The 17,571-nt window shown below is 44.0% G+C and overlaps 1 protein-coding gene across 3 annotated transcripts in view; it reads left to right on the forward strand.

Moving 5' to 3' along the window:
* Positions 1-8,297: 8,297 nt before the first annotated feature.
* The window catches only part of GPATCH1 (G-patch domain containing 1), a 38,322-nt gene continuing 29,048 nt past the window's right edge, over positions 8,298-17,571 (forward strand). For 2 of the 3 annotated variants that reach the window (XM_037030747.1, XM_037030749.1), the window contains exons 1-2: positions 8,556-8,641; positions 14,608-14,742. In XM_037030747.1, coding sequence (XP_036886642.1) covers positions 8,569-8,641; positions 14,608-14,742 — 208 coding nt within the window. In that variant the 5' untranslated portion in view covers positions 8,556-8,568. Of the gene's footprint in view, positions 8,384-8,555; positions 8,642-14,607; positions 14,743-17,571 lie in introns of those variants that run through there. The other variant, XM_037030748.1, reaches the window with a different exon arrangement.

The raw sequence follows: 17,571 nt of genomic DNA on the forward strand, positions 1-17,571 counted from the left end.
CAGGGTAGAGCACATACAAGAATCAACTAATGAATGGATCAATAAGTGGAACAACAAATTGATACTTCTCTCTCTCTCTCTCCCTTCATTTCTCTCTCTCTCTTTCTTTTGCTTGCTGTCACTCAAAATTAATAAATAAAAAACTTAAAACTTAATTTAAAAAATTAATAAATGAAAAGCATGACAGCTGCTGCTGGAGAGTAACATCTAATTGGCTACTTGTCACCCCAGTTGGTGACATGTGTTACAAGTGCACCACTGAGCCCCTGTCTTCCTAACAAAAAAGTGGGGTGGGATTTCCTAAGATGGGCAAAGGTTAAAATCTCAACTGCAAACAACTATTATGTCAAGTCACTCTGTTCTGACCTGGCTGAGGCCAGCAATTGACTGTCCAGGGTCAAATTTCCTCCAAATAAAATGCGAGTCTCACCTCCTATGACTTTGTTGACAAAAGAAGCACTGGCTTCTCTGGGGTGTGAAAAATAATATAAATGGAGCCACTTTAAAACAGAGTTGGAGGCGCCATCCCAGAGAACTGCCTTGCCCATGTCACTGCTCAGACTGTCAGAATGTTAAAACTGGGCAAAATAACCTTTGGACTGGCCCTAATGGGCCACTGTATTCCAAACAACTGTTTGCAAAGATAACAGGAAAGCAGATACCATGACTAGGAACTGAAGATTAAAAACATTCTTTAGAATGGGGATCACTTTGTTAGCTTATCTGCACCTATACAAGCACCTTTACAAGGTGCTTTCCTTCTGTTGATGTAATTCTTCCCCTTCCCTTCCTCATAAATGCCCCTTACTTTCCCTTCTAATTGAAACACTATTTGGGCTTCTGTCTGAATCAGTGCTCACTCATTCAATAGCCATTGTTCTGGCTCTCAAATTAATGCCTGTTGCCTCCTCACTTTGGCCTTTGTTTTCAGGGTTAGCAACCTGACATGCGACCTCCCTTGGAGAATCTGTGAAAAATTCACCAAATTAAAAGCCGAAATTACAAGGTAATCCTTAAGTGAACGAAATTCATTGTAAATTATAGACATGATTTTGCATTTAAGTGTTTTATTGTTCACATGCTAACAGACCCAATTTTGCAATTTTTGTGAAAAAATTCTTAGACATTAAAGCTGTATGGTGCCACAGAGGAACTTGAATTTCTTTCCCTGTGACTTTGAGCTATAAATATCTGATACTCTCATCCAGGCTGTCTTTTTAAACTGCAAATTTCGGAAAGATAATTTTTGTTTTTAAATAGGGTTTGGGGCCCTGACTGGTCAACCAAAAGGTCACCAGTTCAATTCCCTGTCAGGCCATGGGCCTGGATGGCGGGCCAAGCCCCGATTGGGTCCCCAGCTGGGGGCGTGCTGGAGGCAATGGGTGGGTGTTTCTCTCCCGCTCTTTCTCCCTCCTTTCCCCTCTTTCTAAAAATAAAGAAATGAAATCTTCAAAAATAAATAAATAAATAAAGGGGGGGAGAAGCATCATTTGGACAAATCTCACTTCTTTTATGGAAGCCCATGAGATCTCTTGTTTGCATCTGTTTGTATACTCATGTGTGACTATATATATGTGGGTGTTATGTGTGGTATTTTCTATCTCTAGATGGTATTGCTCATTTGTAAGAGTTCTATTTATTTGGCTTGAAAACAAACAAGTGCTGCCCTGGCTGGTATAGCTCAGTGGATTGAGCGCGGGCCTGTGAACCAGAGGACCACGGTTCAAGTCCCAGTCAGAGCACATGCCTGGGTTGCAGGCCAGTTCCCAGCAGGGTGCACACGAGAGGCAACCATACATTGATATTTCTCTCCCTCTCTCCTTCCCTTCCCCTCTAAAAATAAATTTAAAAAATCTTTCATAAATAAGTAAATTCTGAAAACAATATAATTTTACCTAAGTTTATAAATTTGTCAGTAAAAACAATAACTTAAAATAATGGCTGACTTGTCCTAACATCTTATTAAGTTTGGGTGAGTAATCTATCAATGTAAGCAACATCCAAACTTGTAGCAATTTTTATGAGTTTATTTGAGCCAAACTGAGGACAATTACCTGAAAGCAAAAACCTTAAAGGACTGAGAAAATGCTCCAGATAATGGCAGTTTTGCACCTTATTTTATAGATTACAATCAAAACAGGAGGCATGGGGGGTGGGGTTACATGAAATTCACCAGTGATAGGTCAGGGAGGCAGGGGAAAGCGAAGCAAAGCAGGGAATCCTCTGGGGTTGGCTAGGAGAGTAAAATGATAGACACATACTTCTTTTACACAGGTGGGCACAGTGTAGTTAGTCAACAACGAACAGGAAAAAAATAACAATGGTGGTTATGCCTGAGGGGTTTGGAAAAGGGGAAGTTATCTTGACATTCCAAAGGCGTGGTATCGTGGATGCAAAAAGACAAGACAGACTCTACTAAGATATAGACTGACCTTTGTCAGGGAACGTTCTAGCCTAGGACACGGCTACCCACCACAAAGTGCTTTTACTTAAAACAGTTCCATTTCAGACCATCTTATTGTAACCTAATGCAGGCCTGGCTGCCTGCCTCTTTAAAACCTGCCTCTTTAAAAGTCGATACTTGAGATATGGGTGCTGATGTAAAGGAAAGTGGTTTTGTTCAGATAAGAGCCATCTGGAAAATAGGAAATTATGGAAATGATGTCTCGTTTTAAATTTATTTTTAGAGAGAGGGGAAGGGAGGGAGGAAGAGTAACCTCAGTGTGCGAGGGATAGGTCAATCGGTTGCCTCTTGCACACACCCCCAAGTGGGGACCTGGCCCGCAAACCCCAGGCGTGTGCCCTGACTTAGCCGAACCAGAAACCTTTCAGTTCTCAGGCCGGCGCCCAGTCCACTAAGCCACACCAGCCAGGGCCCATCTTAATATCTCATAGTGTGTAAGCAGAGGTTTTCATAAGGAGGGAGAGGGGAAGCAGAACAAAGAAATCAAGGGAGGTGGTTGAAAAGTTCTCCACATGCAGCCAAGCACAGTCCATTCCGATCAGGCAAGTGATGGTCTGGTGTGTGTCGTCCTGACTTCACCATTGAAGGTCAGCAAATCTCCCGGAGCTGGGACATCTGAAGGTTGGAGTCTGTCTTTTGAAGTTAGTTTCTAGCATTTATCTTTTTAAAGATTTTATGTATTTCTTTTAGAGTGAGGGGAAGGGAGGGAGAAAGAGAGGGAGAGAAATACTGATGTGAGAGAGAAACATCAACCAGTTTCCTCTCGTACACGCCCCAACTGGGGCCCCCCGAACTGACAACTGGGGCATTTTCCCTTTGCAGGGCAAAGCCCAACCAACGGAGCCACACTGGTCAGAGCAATAAGTTAGCCTTAATTTGGCTATCTTCCATAAAAATGAGGGTGATTTTAAAGAGAAAAATATGATTCAATACTACATTTATGATATTAAATTCTAGTCCTATTTCTTTCTTTAAGGTGTTTGTTATTTATCTGTAAAGTGGACTGAATCTTAAATTCAAATTTCCTCAAATATTTGGCGGTAACTTTCCAAACTAGTATTTCCATACTTCTCCCTTCCTTTGACTTAGAGTCGTTGGGGACAAAAACCATCTTTTCCCTGAAACCCTGCCAAGGGCAACTAGACAATTTCGTATGAACCTCACAGAAGTAACCACAACAGCTCATCACAGATGCCCATTGCTGGGCACGCCGCTTAGAGAGTTTACCTGAATACCCCATAACATCCTTTGAGACCTTCAAACTGCAAAAGATGCTACCACCCTCCCACCCTGACCTAGAAATCTTCTAGATTGTTTGCCATCAGAACTCAGAAAGTGGGACTGTAGTCTGCTTCAATCACTGACTTTGGCTTTTCTTTGTTTCCATACAAATGTCTCTCATTAAATACCTGATTGCTTGCTTACACAATGGAGGCGTAACTTTGGGAGCTCGAGCTGCATCCTTGTCTCCTGAAGTGAGACACAACGGTTGAACTAAATTCATCTATTCTTTTTTCGGGTGGGGGAGTACATTTCCGAAATCTGGGGACAGTGAAACAAGGAAAGGAGGAGAGAGCCATGGCAGGCTGCTGTTGGCTCACTGAAAAGTCAGAGAAAGAGGGCCTTGGGGACAGGTCCAGGGGTTTTGCTGCGCACAGGTCCTCTCCTTGCAAGCCCCATGGGAACCCCCACTGTTTAAAAAAGAAAAAGTATGCGCCCCAGAGAAGGGCACAGGCATGTTTCAACATAGATGCTCAAACCGACCTGTTCTTCAGACTGAGGTGGTTTATTTTTTTCCCTTTTTCTTCTCTGGGGATGGTTTCCAGAGACACCCAGAATGGTCAGTGTTTGACATACGGGTAGAGGCTGTCCTACAATACAGCCTCTAACAAAAGAAGGCTGTCCCAACCCTCTGATAATAGAATTGTTTACCTTTATACCAAGAAGCTTGGGAAAGCACCCAAATCTGCATGTGCCTAAACCAATTCTATGGAGTTACTACCATGAGACCTAAAGTTCCAATGAGGTTGTCTAAAATGAAAAAAAAAAACAACCCTGGCTGGGTAGCTCAGTTAGTTAGAGCATCCTCCTGATACACCAAGGTTGTGGGTTCAATCCCTGGTCAGGGCACATAGGAGGAGCAACCGGTGAATGCCTAAGTAAGAGGAACAACAAATTGATGTTTCTCTCTCCTCCCTGCCTCTCTTTCTAAAATCGGTGAATACAAATAAATAAAACAAATACATGTCAGCAGGTCCGGTAGTAGGTCTGTGTGTGTGCTAAGTGTGTCCGAGGTAGGATCAGGCATGCTTTCCTTATTGAGGAGCAGAAAATCATTGTGAAAGTTTTTTTTTAAAGGATTTTATTTATTTATTTTTAGAGGGGCGAAAGGAGAGAGAGAGAGAGAGAGAAAAACATCGGTGTGTAGTTGCCTCTCATGCACCCCCTACTGGGGACCTGGCCCACACTCCAGGCACGTGCCCTGACTGGGAATCGAACTGGCTACTGTTTGGTTCTCAGACCAGCACTCAGTTCACTCAGCCACACCATCCAGGGCTCACTGTGAAAATTTTGAAGGCACAAGCACAGAGTCAGAGAGCTAAATTAAAGAACAAAGTTCTTTTTAGTAACAAAAACAAACAAACAAAAAGACTGAAATTGGTTTAATGAGATATGGAACAATGTATTAACCTGGCTTCTGAAATGTGAAAATTCTTATTTGAAGTTTTGAAGGTGGGACTGGAGAGAGCAGAGTTTGCCACTCCAAAATATGTCTCTTTGGGATATTGATTATTTTAGGCTGGGTAATTTTAAGAAACAGAAGACCTGGGAGAAGCTCAGAAATACAAGTAGAAGTTACCCTTTGTAAATAAACATTTACATTTATAAGGGAAAACCGCATCTGTGGAGGTGTCCCTCAGTGTACTAGTCTTGCCTTTGTTCTCAATAGAGAAGGCATGAGCTTAAGCCTGTTGACAATCTTACCCTTGCTTCCTGTGCTTTTTCTGGTAACCTCTCATAACCAGCTCCACCCTAAACACTTTCTCCTTTTTATTTTTTTAAGATTTTATGTATTTATTCTGAGAGGGGAAGGAAGAAAGAAAGGGAGAGAAACATCAGTGTATGGTTGCCTCTTGAGTGCCCCCTACTGGGGACTTGGCCTGCAACCCAGGCACATGCCCTGACTGGGGATCCAAGTGGTGACCCTTTGGTTCGCAGGCCGGTGCTCAGTCCCCCGAGCCACACCAGCTGGCGCTCTTGTTTTGTCTTTAGCTGAAGGTGGAGTTTAAGGCAATGGCTTCTGACATTTTGGCGAGTTACTCAGTTTTCCTGGGTCTCGCTCCTATATTCAGGAGAAACAGATTTCATTCAACCTTCATTTGTTTTTCTCTTGCTAATCTGTCTCATGTTAATTTGACTACATCAGCCAGAAGAGCTTTGAGAGGTAGAGGAAATTTTTTCCTCCCTGACACCATTGACTATAGGATGGATAAATAAATTATGGCATACTGACATAATAAGAAAGTTTACAAAATGAAAATGAAAATGAATACATTACCATTATAAGCAAGAACTATGTTGTGAGCAAAATATTTGCACAAAAAAAAATGCTGTTGAGTAAAAGAAGCCAGACAAAATACTGTATGGATCCATTTTATGTAAAGTACAAAACAGACAAAATCAGTCCATTCTGGTATTATTGCTTTTGGGATTCTGGACATTTTCTTTGGGGATTTACTTATTGTCACACAGGTGCATTCACTTTGTGAAAATGAATATAACGGTGTGCTTATGATTTGTTCACTTTTTTGTACACATATTATATTGCAATAAGAAAATACAATGAAAAAATAAGCAAAGTTGATTTCCAAACACATAAAAAAGATTTCTTTCTTCCTTCCTTTCAAGATTTATTTATTTATTTATTTTTAGAGAGAGGGGAAAGAACAGAGAAAGAGAGAGAGATACACGGATCTCTCACACCCACAACCCAGGAATGTGCCCTGGCCAGGAATCGAACCGGCAACTTTTTGGTTCACAGGGTGGCACTCATGCCGCAGAGCCACACCAGCCAGAGCTAGAAGGAGTTTCTTAATGTGCCATGAGTGCCCATCCCACATCAGTACTGATATGTGGACCATATGGAAGAAATTCTTGTTCTCATCGGCAGTTTCCTCATACGATTCTAAGATTTGTGCCTTCTTGCATAACTGACTAAGAAAGGAAGCGTACTTGGTGTTCCAGTTGTACAAATGTCAGACTGCCCATACCTATAAATACTTTTTTGTAAGATTTCATTGGAGCCAAACTGATGACAATTGCTGGGAAGCAAGACCTCAAATGCTCCAGAGAATGAGTGTTGTGGTTCCTTTTATCTTTCTGGAACTAAGGAGGTTGGATTCCAAGAGCCAGCACCATAAGAAACAGAAAATGGAATCTGCCAGTCTCTTAAACGCTGGATGGGGGAATTGCTTTATTATTGCTTTCACTATATTCTTTTAAAAACTTTTTAAAATTAAATTGATTGGGGTGAGATTGGTGTATCAAACTATATAGGTTGTAGGGACACAGTTCTATAATACATCATCTGCATATTATATTGGCTGTTCACCATCACCCTGAGCCGCATCTCCTTCCATCACCACTCATCCCTCCTTTATCTTATGGCTCTGGAGCCGTTTTTCTGGAGCTTACATTACAGTGGACAAAGACATTAGGTATAATAAAGCAAATCCAACTATAGAGTGTGGCAAAGAGTATTGTGGAAAAATGTAAAGTAGGGTAAAGGCAAGGAAGGAAGGTGTAGCAAAAAGATTGTTTTTAAAATAAGGTTGGAGAAGGCTTCACTGAGAAAGTAACCTTCGAGCAGAGATCTGAAGAAAGTGAGGCAATGCGCCACGTGAGATATCTGGGGGAAGACTATTCAAACAGAGTGACCTGCATGCAAAGGCCTTGAGGTCAGACGTGCCCGCAGTGCTTAAGGAACAGTGCCCCTTCCAGAGACGCCCATTCAGGAGGTCCGGGGGTGGGATGGGCGTTTTAAAAACATCCCAGTGGTGGACTCACACAGCCTCCCGACGCTGATTTTGGAATCTTGGGCTCCCAGATCTGGTTTTCAGCTCAGCCTCGCCCCTTATTGGCTGAGCTTCATTTTTCTCTGCTGCAAAAAGTTTTGGGGCAGGTCAGCAGCACCGTATTCGACAGAAGTTCCTTTGGTTCAGTCGGGAGCTCTCGGCATCCCTCACCCATTCCACAACCTTTTGCTTGTCTGCTTGCTTTTCCTTCCCCCTTTCTTGTGTTTCTTTCTCTTTTCAGGTGTTTCCTTTTCTCTCTATTCCTCTTTCCCCGACCCCCTCCTTACTCCTTTCTTTTTCTCCTTTTCTCTTATTCTCTTGTTTATTTTTCGCTTTAATCAAGAGTTGTCCAGAGCTGCCTTCAACGCGAGCATCGGGGTTTCCGAGTCTGTGGATCCCTCAGGAGGTCTGGAGGGGACTCCACTTAGGCAAACCTAAGAGTGGTGTGCGTGTGTATTTGGAAGCACAGGTACCTCCCCGGCAGGTCGCGGGGTGGTACCGCGGGGGATCAGTGTCTGCTGGGGAGCCTGCCCTGAGGCCGGACAGTAGAATGGTTTCCAGCTTCTCCACGAAGCCTCGAAGGATGGGCTGTTGAGTCTTCCAAAGCCTCCGAGGCAGCGCCTGCGGGGTCTGCCTCCCGCAGACGAGTTTGAGAAACTCCCAGGCGCAGATACCAGGCACGAGGTTCAGGTTGGCGGAGCAGAAGGAGCGGAAGACTTCTGGCCTCCCGAGGCCGCCGTAGCGAGGGGGCGGAGCCCGGAAGGGAGCAGCATGGCGGCTTTGGATAGTGACAGCGATGAGGACTTGGTCAGCTATGGGACAGGCTTGGAGCCACTGGAAGAAGGTGTGTGCCTTTGGGAAACGGGCCAGGAGCCTAGGATTCGGGGTGAAACGCATGACCCTGTGCCGGGCCTTGGCCGGNGCGCAGATGCCAGGCACGAGGTTCAGGTTGGCGGAGCAGAAGGAGCGTAAGCCTTCTGGCCTCCCGAGGCCGCCGTAGCGAGGGGGCGGAGCCCGGAAGGGAGCAGCATGGCGGCTTTGGATAGTGACAGCGATGAGGACTTGGTCAGCTATGGGACAGGCTTGGAGCCACTGGAAGAAGGTGTGTGCCTTTGGGAAACGGGCCAGGAGCCTAGGATTCGGGGTGAAACGCATGACCCTGTGCCGGGCCTTGGCCGGCCCCGAGGCTGAGACTCCTCACTGCGGGCGCTGGAAACGGTTTAAGAAGCGTGCGCCGAGCTTTCGGGCGCTCACGTTCTGGAGGGACGGATGGGAGACTCAGGGGGATGGGAAATAAGACGACGAAACAAGCTTGTGTGAGAGCGTTGTTTGAGATGCTCAGGCAGTGTCTTCACAAGGAGAGCACGTTTGAGCTCAAGCTTGAAACAGGAAGAACCAACCGTAGGAAGATCTGGAAAGAGGAGCGTTTCAGGCAGAGAGAACAGCAAGAGCAAAGGCTCTGAAGTCGGAACCAGTTTGGCAAATTGGGGGGCGGGCAGGACTGGTGTCGGTTAAAAAGACTGACCCGGAGAGTTCGGGTTTGTATACGAAATGTGGGACAGTCATTGGGGAGTTTGCACAAGTGAGAGACGTATAGATTTTACGTATAGACGTCTATAGACGTATAGATTTAAAGACTATAGATTTTGAGAATAGGCGTCGGGTTGGGGGGTGGGCAAGAGTGAAGCAGGGAGATCAGCAGAAAGAGGGCTGGCGACGACGATGTCTCGGACTGGAGTGTAGCAGAGGCCGTGGTCAGTAGTAGCCTGGGTCGTGATATACTTTGATAAGCAGAGTTGACAAAACTTGCTGGTGCAATGTAGGGGGCGGGCAAGATGGTTCTCTACCATGTTTCTGGTCTGATCCACTTAATGATATGATTCGATCAGCAAAATACTTACTGAAAGCCCAGTGAGGACCGTTGGCAGTGCTTTCCTGCGGGAGGGACAGAGGAAGCTGGTGAGCAGGAGTTACCTGCAGGACCCCGGTGCAGAACCCCTGTGGTTCAGATCTTTACCTACCCTCACCACGTGCTACCAGGTTGGTCCTCCTTCTGGGACGTTTCCACTGATGACCCCTTTATTCCCAAAGAGCAGTTCATCAGAAACTTCAGCTGGACACTGGCCCTGCTCCTATTCTCTGCTTAACAAGCAAACAAACAAACAAACAAAAACAGGGTAACGCTAGTCTCCTGAAAACTTTTAAGGTGTTTGAGGACAGCCTTTGAATTTCTTTTAACACATCTCTGTACCACACTTAACATCTTCAGTTCTCTGATACATTAATGTTAAGGTCCTCTACTCAAATTGGTTAAAGCCTTCCTCGAAATATGGGACCGGAATGTGGGTAGAGCAGGGCTGTGACCAGTGTATCTTTCATCCTAGAATGTGTTTCTTTAATACATCCTGCAATTACATTATTGGCAAATACATCACCCCATGATGTCAAAGGCATTGTTGACAGAGATCCTTTATTTGAGGAGTTCCAAGTCTATTTGAGAGTTCTCAGCTTGTTTAGAAATGTCCCAGCCTGTAGAGATATTTTAAAGAGTTTAAGGGTTTTTTTTTTGAGCCAAACAGAAGATTTGCCTGGAAGCAGGATCTTAGCAGTCTAAGAAAAATGCCCCCCCAAAGACAGTCTGCAGGTTTTTTAAAAAATGTATTTGGAATTAAGGAGGGGGCCCAAGGAAAATTAAATGAAAGTGGGAGAAAGCAAGGTGGGGATTGAGTTACAGGGTAGCTAACAAATCCTGTGCTTCCTTGAGGGTGGATATGCCTCTGACCGGTCGGAAAAGGATTACTTTGGTGTTTCAGAGGTGCGTTGATCTAGATGCACAAGAACAGTGGATAGGCTTGCTTAAGGCAAAGATAAATCTTTTTCTAAAGCTGTTACATGCCTGGGGTGTGTCTGCCCACCATGACCTGCCTGTTAGGAATCTGTGATTAGATCACCCTGTGAGGTCACTGGACTTGTCAGATTTATTGCAGAACCCCCCTTTTCACCCACAGAACGAAAGTACAAGGTTCACAAGTGCAAAAGTATGTGATGGCAGACGGGACATAACCTGTACAAGCTAGCAGGGAAACTTGAGGGGCAGCATGGGATCCTTTGAAAGCTGGTTAGCCTTTCACTATGCCGGAAGAGGACAAGGGTCACACGTGCATGAGTGGTGCTTCCTATAACCATGTTAGGCAGCTGTTTACGTCCATTCTGTATTTCTGGTCTCAGTTGTTTCCTTGTGAGGGATGTATTGTATGTGAGACATCAACTACTTGACCTATATTTTTCTAATTCTTCATGATTTGATTTGCACAAAGTCTGAAATGAAGCCTAATGGTCTAATCTTTCTTTCAAAGTGGAAGAAAGGGACATTTAATTTGTAGATTTTTTTCCCCCTTGCCTAATCATCCTTTAACTTCTCACTATTAGAAATTGTTAAGGATTGATTCATTGTTTCCTAAGCACTTTGAAGTTTAAATGCACTCTGAGTACATTTTACATTATGACATGCTAGACCAGTAATCATTTTTACTTCCTGCTTTGAAGTCAAAGTGACAGGTTAGACACACACTGTGCATGAGAGGAGGGGTTCTCCTTCTCAGAGTTGCTGACCCTGATGGGGAGGTTTGGGGCCTGCGCTGTCACAGACACCCACAGATGACACTTAGGCCCTCTGGCCTGGAAGGAAGGGGGCACCCATACTTATCTGCTCTTTCCTTAAACACTTTGACTTGGCTCTAGAATCTTCATTCCAGCTCATCCTGTATGCAGATTAATTTTAGGACAGTTTTCCTCCTTGGAGCTTTGACTCTCTCACTGAAAACTGCGTGCGGCTCCCATCCCCCGCAGGCACACCATAGACCTTGCAGCACCACGTTCAAGGCTGTCTGCATGCGCTTCCCTTCTGGTTTCATCTTCCATACGTTTATTTTTCTAATCCTTCCCTGCCATCCAGTCAGACTAGACTACTTTCTCAAAATATCTGACACTACCTTTTAAGCCTCTTGTTCTGCTCCTGCCTAGGGCAACTGTGATGTTGTGGTCCTTACACATTGTCTGAAGAGTTCCTATACATGCAGGCCTCCTCTGCTGGGCCCTGGGCACCCTGGAAGCAGGGATGGACTTGGGTTTAGTTTTCCCTACCCAGTGTCTAGAAACAGGGCTGCTTCCGTGGTAAGGCCCTCAGTAAACTTTTGGTTGGGGGATGGGTGGCAAACCTGGCTTGGTGGCAGAGTTGAGATCTGGATTCAGCTTTGTGCTTGTTAGCTGTGGTCCTCAGGGCAGTTACTTAGTCAGGGTATGATAAATGAGATAATGTGTAGGACAAGAAGGAATTAGTTGTTATTAGTAGCAGTAATTATAATAGAGCCTGGCTAAAATGCCCCTTCGCCCCTGGAGTTTTCCATGCTGTGGTTAGAGGAGGTGCCTCCCCAGGAACCCTGTGGTTGGCCCTTATCATCTGCTGCCACTGGCTCCCAGTACTGTCTGCAGATCCTGTCTCCCTTTTCAGGTCAGAAGCATCTGGAGGACAGCGCCTGGAATTGGCAGGATTAACCCTTCTGACCTTAACCTGGGTTCTCTCAGTCGGGCATGATTTTGCCCCCTTGGGGACATTTGGCAGTGTCTGCAGACATTTTTGGTTGTCATGGTGGGGGAGGGGGAGTTGCCACTGTCATCTAGTGTTACAGGCCAGGGATGCTGCTAACCATCCCAAGACTGTTCCTCACAGTAAAGAAATCGCCAGCACAGACTGTCAGTGGGTGCTGACGTTGAGAAACTGCCATAGCTAAGAATCGTGCCAGGTGCACATGCAGGAATGGTGTGTGCATACTGCATTTCTAATAAATTGTGACGATCTTGGATTGTGGGTCATAAGTTGTAATTCAGTTCTTTAGAATGAAGTGAAATTGTAGCTGATACTAACTGAACTTTGCAATGACCAGGCACTGTGCTTAGCTCTCTGCCTGTGGTGTTAAATCCTCAGCACCACGCTACAAGGTACTCTCTGTTATTGTCCTGATTTTGTAGCTTTGGTGCCTCAGCATTATGGAGATCAAGTAATTTGCCCAAGTTCACAGAGCTAGTAAGTAATAGGGTAAGGGGATTTGATCCCAGATCTCCTGGTGTTCAGAGCCTGGGCTCTTGACTACTATAATGTGGATTATACTCCAGAAATGACCTAGAGACCTCATAAGCCACATTTCATAAGTAAGATTTTTTTTTTTACAAATAATAATTTAAGACAATGAGACCAGAAGTTTCTTTACTTTTTGTTCCATCTTCCAGAAGTAGTAACTGGCATAATTATTGATGTAACAGGTACACATGGATTTTAGGACATATCTTACCTATTGTACATAATAATAATAATAATAATAGCAATAGCTAGTACTTTAAAAAATTATTTACTTTTAGCCCTGGCTGGTATGGTTCAGTGGATTGAGTGTGGGCCTGCGAACCACACAAACATGGTTTGATTCCCAGTCAGGGCACATGCCTGGGTTGCAGGCCAGTTCCCAGCAGGGGACTCATGAGAGGCAACCATACATTGATATTTCTCTCCTTCTCTCTAAAGATAAATAAATAAAATCTTTTAAAAAATTATTTACTTTTAGAGAGACAGGAAGGAAGAGAGAAAGGGAGAGAAACATCTGTATGTGAGAGATACACCAATTGGTTGCCTCTTACATGCCCCCTGCTGGGGACCTGGCCGCAACCCAGGCATGTGCTCTGACTGGGAATCAAACCTGTGACCCTCTGGTTTGCAGGCCGGCACTCAGTCCTGTGAGCCACACCAGTCAGGGCAATAGCTAGTACTTTAGAAGTATTTATTTTGTGCTCCTTTTCTTGCTAAGCCCTTCACAGACATTATCTTATTTAATTTGTGTAACAGTTCTATCAAATCGTTATTACTATTAATGTCATCCCATTTTACAGATTAGGAAATTGAGGCACAGAGAGGTTAAGATGACTGAAGTCCTAGTGCTAGTAAAGGTGGAGTTGGCTTTAAATCCAGAGTGCTGTGACTTTCAACCCTGTGCCTTTAACTACCCTATGACTTGCTTTCTGGATTGAACATTTGAAAGTAACTTGATGGTTACTTTTCATTTTAAATGGATTCAGAATTTTGAATTGGAGTTGGTAAACTTAGGTAGTAATTGATGTCATAGTACGTGAAACTTGAAACCTAAGGAACTTTTAGACGAGGCTACAATGTATTGATTTCCTTTCTGCTTGTGCGATGGAGCAACCCAGCCCCTATCAGCAAAATCAGAAAAGGAATAAGTTTAAAGAAGAGTAACTGTAGAATCAGAGGATTCCCAGGAGGAAGGGAACTCTTAAGCTTTGGGCAAAATGGGCGTTACCAAAGGGGAAGTTCTGGGGCCGAGGCTGCTGTGAAGTTTTGGAGAGCTATGGCAGTGTTTCTTCCGGGGCAACTTCTGCATGCCAGGTGCTGCCGCAGAGCCCCGACTCGTTCACTGTCAGCAGGTTTCACTTCCACCTGGTTGAACGGTCCTCCTTGATCACTGTAATTCAGTTTTCATAATGGGATTTAGTGGGACAAGCAGACCATTTTTTACTCAAAGATTTCTCATATTAAAAGGGATATTTATCATGGTCATAGAACAATAAAGAAGCTTGGTAAAATGTATTGCTTCCTAAGGTATATAAGCTAGTGAAGTCTAGGAATAGCAGTGTTCCTCGGCTGTTACTTTATTTTATTTGAGCCCTGGGTGGTGTGGCGCAGTGGACTGAGCCACACCAGCCTGCGAACTGCAGGGTCGCTGGATCGATTCCCAGTCAGGGCACATGCCTGGGTTGTGGGCCAGGTCCCCAGTAGGGGGCACGTGAGAGGCAAGCACACATTGGTGATTTCTCTCTCTCTCTCTCTTCCTCCTTCCCTTTCCCTGTCACTAAAAATAAATAAATAAATCTTTTTAAAAGGTATCATATTTGAAGTTACAGGAAGTGAGCAATTTATTATATTTAAGAGATGACATTTTCCTTAATTTTTTTTCTAATCCACCATTTCCTTTTCTCTTTCCCGTTCATAATATTTTGTTTTAGGTGAAAGACCAAAGAAACCAATTCCTCTTCAGGATCAGACTGTCAGAGATGAGAAAGGAAGGTATAAACGGTTTCATGGAGCCTTTAGTGGCGGGTTCTCTGCCGGGTACTTCAACACCGTTGGCTCAAAAGAAGGTATGCTTTTCCTGCTTATGGCTACTATGTTGCTAAAGTAAGTGATTGAAGTATCACAAAATTCTCACTTCCCCACCTTTCCCCTTGTAAAAAATTTCTTGTAACATTTTAGTACTGCACATACATTGTACACTTCTGTGTTCTCTGAGCGTTTATAATGTTTCCAGAGTCGATGTCTGGGTTGCTCGCTGATTGCAGTCTGAAAATCAAAGAGGTTCTTTTTTCACTTAAAAAAACAGTAGCCTATAACTGAATGATTAAATGATGACAGTGACTTCCATTTTACATTGCCTCTAGCTGTGCACAAAATACTCGCCCCCGATTCCCTCAGGTAACATTGTCTCACATGGCTCAGTCACTAAGCAGGACAGGCGTCACAGCTGCTTTGTAGATGAAGCCACTGAGGATCAGAGCTGCCTCTCCTGACATGGGACCAAGCCTTCCCTTGTCCGTACGTGCTCTTGGTCTGGAGAAAAATCCGTCACACTTTTCACGTGGCAATATAATATGTTCCGCACTGATTAAAGGAATATACTTTTTTTAATGCTTTAACATAGAAACTGGAAGAAAAATGGCTTAAATATCTCAGATATGAATGGAAGGTGAACTGATTAACTCATGCAGGAATTATTAAAAACAAGATAGGACAGATTTTTAAAATATATTTTAAAAAATAACTTGTAATGTGGTCAACAACACTGTAATAATGATGTGTAGTGTCAGATGGGTACCAGACTTACCTGGGATCACTTTGTAAATGTCTAACCACTGTGCTATACACCTGAAACTATATAATACTGCATGTCAACTGTAATTGGGAAATAAATTAATTAAAAATAGTGTGTACACAACAATGGTAAAATGAAAATGGAAAGGAATGCAAGAAAGAGAGAAAATAGTTGGGGTAAATAAGATGGTTAAGTTTAATATCCAGAATGTGGAAACAGCAGTCCAGGCCCTGTGTGGTGTGGCTCAGTTCACTGGGGGTCATCCAGCAGGAAGAGGGGTCATGGTTCGATTTCAGGTCAGGGCACATGCCTGGGTTGTGGGTTTAGTCCCTGGGAGGGGTGGGTGCGGGAGGCAACCTATAGATGTTTGTCACATCAATGTTTCTCTCCCTCTCTTTCTCCTTCCCTGCTTTTCTCTCTAAATAAATACATAAAATCTTAAAAAAAAAAAAAAGTTCAGCTCAATGACCTGGCCTGGTAGTTCCGTTAAAGCATCGTCCTGATATACCAAGGTTGCTAGTTTGATCCCCGGTCACGGCACATCCAAGAACCAACCAATGAGTACGTAAATAAGTGGAACAACAATGTTTCTCTCACTTCCTTCCTCTTTAAAAAAGAAAAGAAAAGAAAAGAACCAATGACTGCGTGAATCAGTGGAACGACAAATTGGTGTTTCTGTCTGTCTTTCTCTACCGCTACCAGCACTCCTCTCTTTCTCTAAAAATTCAATTAAAAAATAAATAAGGTCAGTTCAGTGGGCAGAGTGTTTGAACACTTCACTCCAGACAAGACAGAAATGCTATTAGGAATGTTTAGCCTTATTATTAACATAAGCAAATTAAGATAACCAAGGCAGTCTTAAAATGGCACACTCATTAACATGTTTAAAATGACAGTAGTGTTTATGAAGAAAGCAGCTCACTAACACATTGCTGATTATTATGATTATGGCTGTGCTGCAGGTTATGATTAAAAAGTAAGACTAGCCCAAATGATCAGTCGGGTGGACTGTGCTGTGCTGATACATTGGAGTATCTCTTACCATTGGGAGCGGCAGATTGAAGGACTGGGCAGGGACAGGGTGAAGGCTGTAGAGATCCAGAGTGAGGGGTGGTGCTGGGCCCACGGTCTTGCCCGGGAGAGCAGATCCTCACTCTTTTGGGGAACCAGTCTCCCAGGTTGGCCCGCAGTAAATCCTGCCCCTGGCACGACTTGTAGGATGTCAGAAAGCGGGTGTGCTGCTCCAAGAAGCACCCAGAGAAGTTTGTCTGCAGAGGGTTGCAGACACATTTGACCACTAGAGTGTTCTCTCTCTCTAGGCGTGGCACCTGCTTGGTGACGATGGGTAGACAACGAGGGTGTTCGCTATAGGACTCTGGGGTTTGATGGGACTGGGGGTTTGGTATGGCCACTGCCTGCCCTGAGAGCCGCCAGGCTGAGTGCTTGGGCCAGGGCCTCCCGAGTGTTGTTTGCATTGCTTCTGTAACTCTTCAGCCATCCTTTCTTGGCCGACTAATGCACCTTGACATATTCTTTCTTTCTTTTTTAAATTATGTATTTATTTAATTCTCACCACCCAAAGATTTATTTTTATTGATTTTAGAAAGAATGGAAGGAGAGAGAGAGGGAAACAGCGATGTGTAAAAGAAACATTTGTTGGTTGCCCTTCATACATGCCCTGACCGGGGATCAAACCCACAACCTAGGTGCATGTCCTGACCAGGGATCAAACCCACAATGTTTTGGTGGACGGGAGGATGCTCCAACAAACTGAGCCACCCAGCTCGGGCTACTGTTTCTTTCTTTTTTTATTTTTTTTAATTTTAAATTTTTCATTGAACTTACTGGGGTGACATTGGTTAATAAAATTATGTAGGTTTCAGGTGTACAGTTCTATAATACATCATCTGTATGTTCGCCAGACACACTATTTCTTTGATGTGTCAGTTTGTTAGTGTAGGTTGCTGTTCTGCGGGTCTCAGACTGGTCCTGCCTTTTCAGATGACCTTGCATCTTTCTGCTCAGATCTGTTTGTGTTCCTTTCACAGGTTGACTGTCGATGTATAATTTGATTTCACTTGGTTCCAGATTTTTATGGGGA

The sequence above is a fragment of the Sturnira hondurensis genome, unplaced genomic scaffold (assembly GCF_014824575.4).
Source record: "Sturnira hondurensis isolate 20B ecotype Veracruz unplaced genomic scaffold, ASM1482457v3 Scaffold0020884, whole genome shotgun sequence".
In the NCBI taxonomy this organism is placed as follows: Eukaryota; Metazoa; Chordata; class Mammalia; order Chiroptera; family Phyllostomidae; genus Sturnira; species Sturnira hondurensis.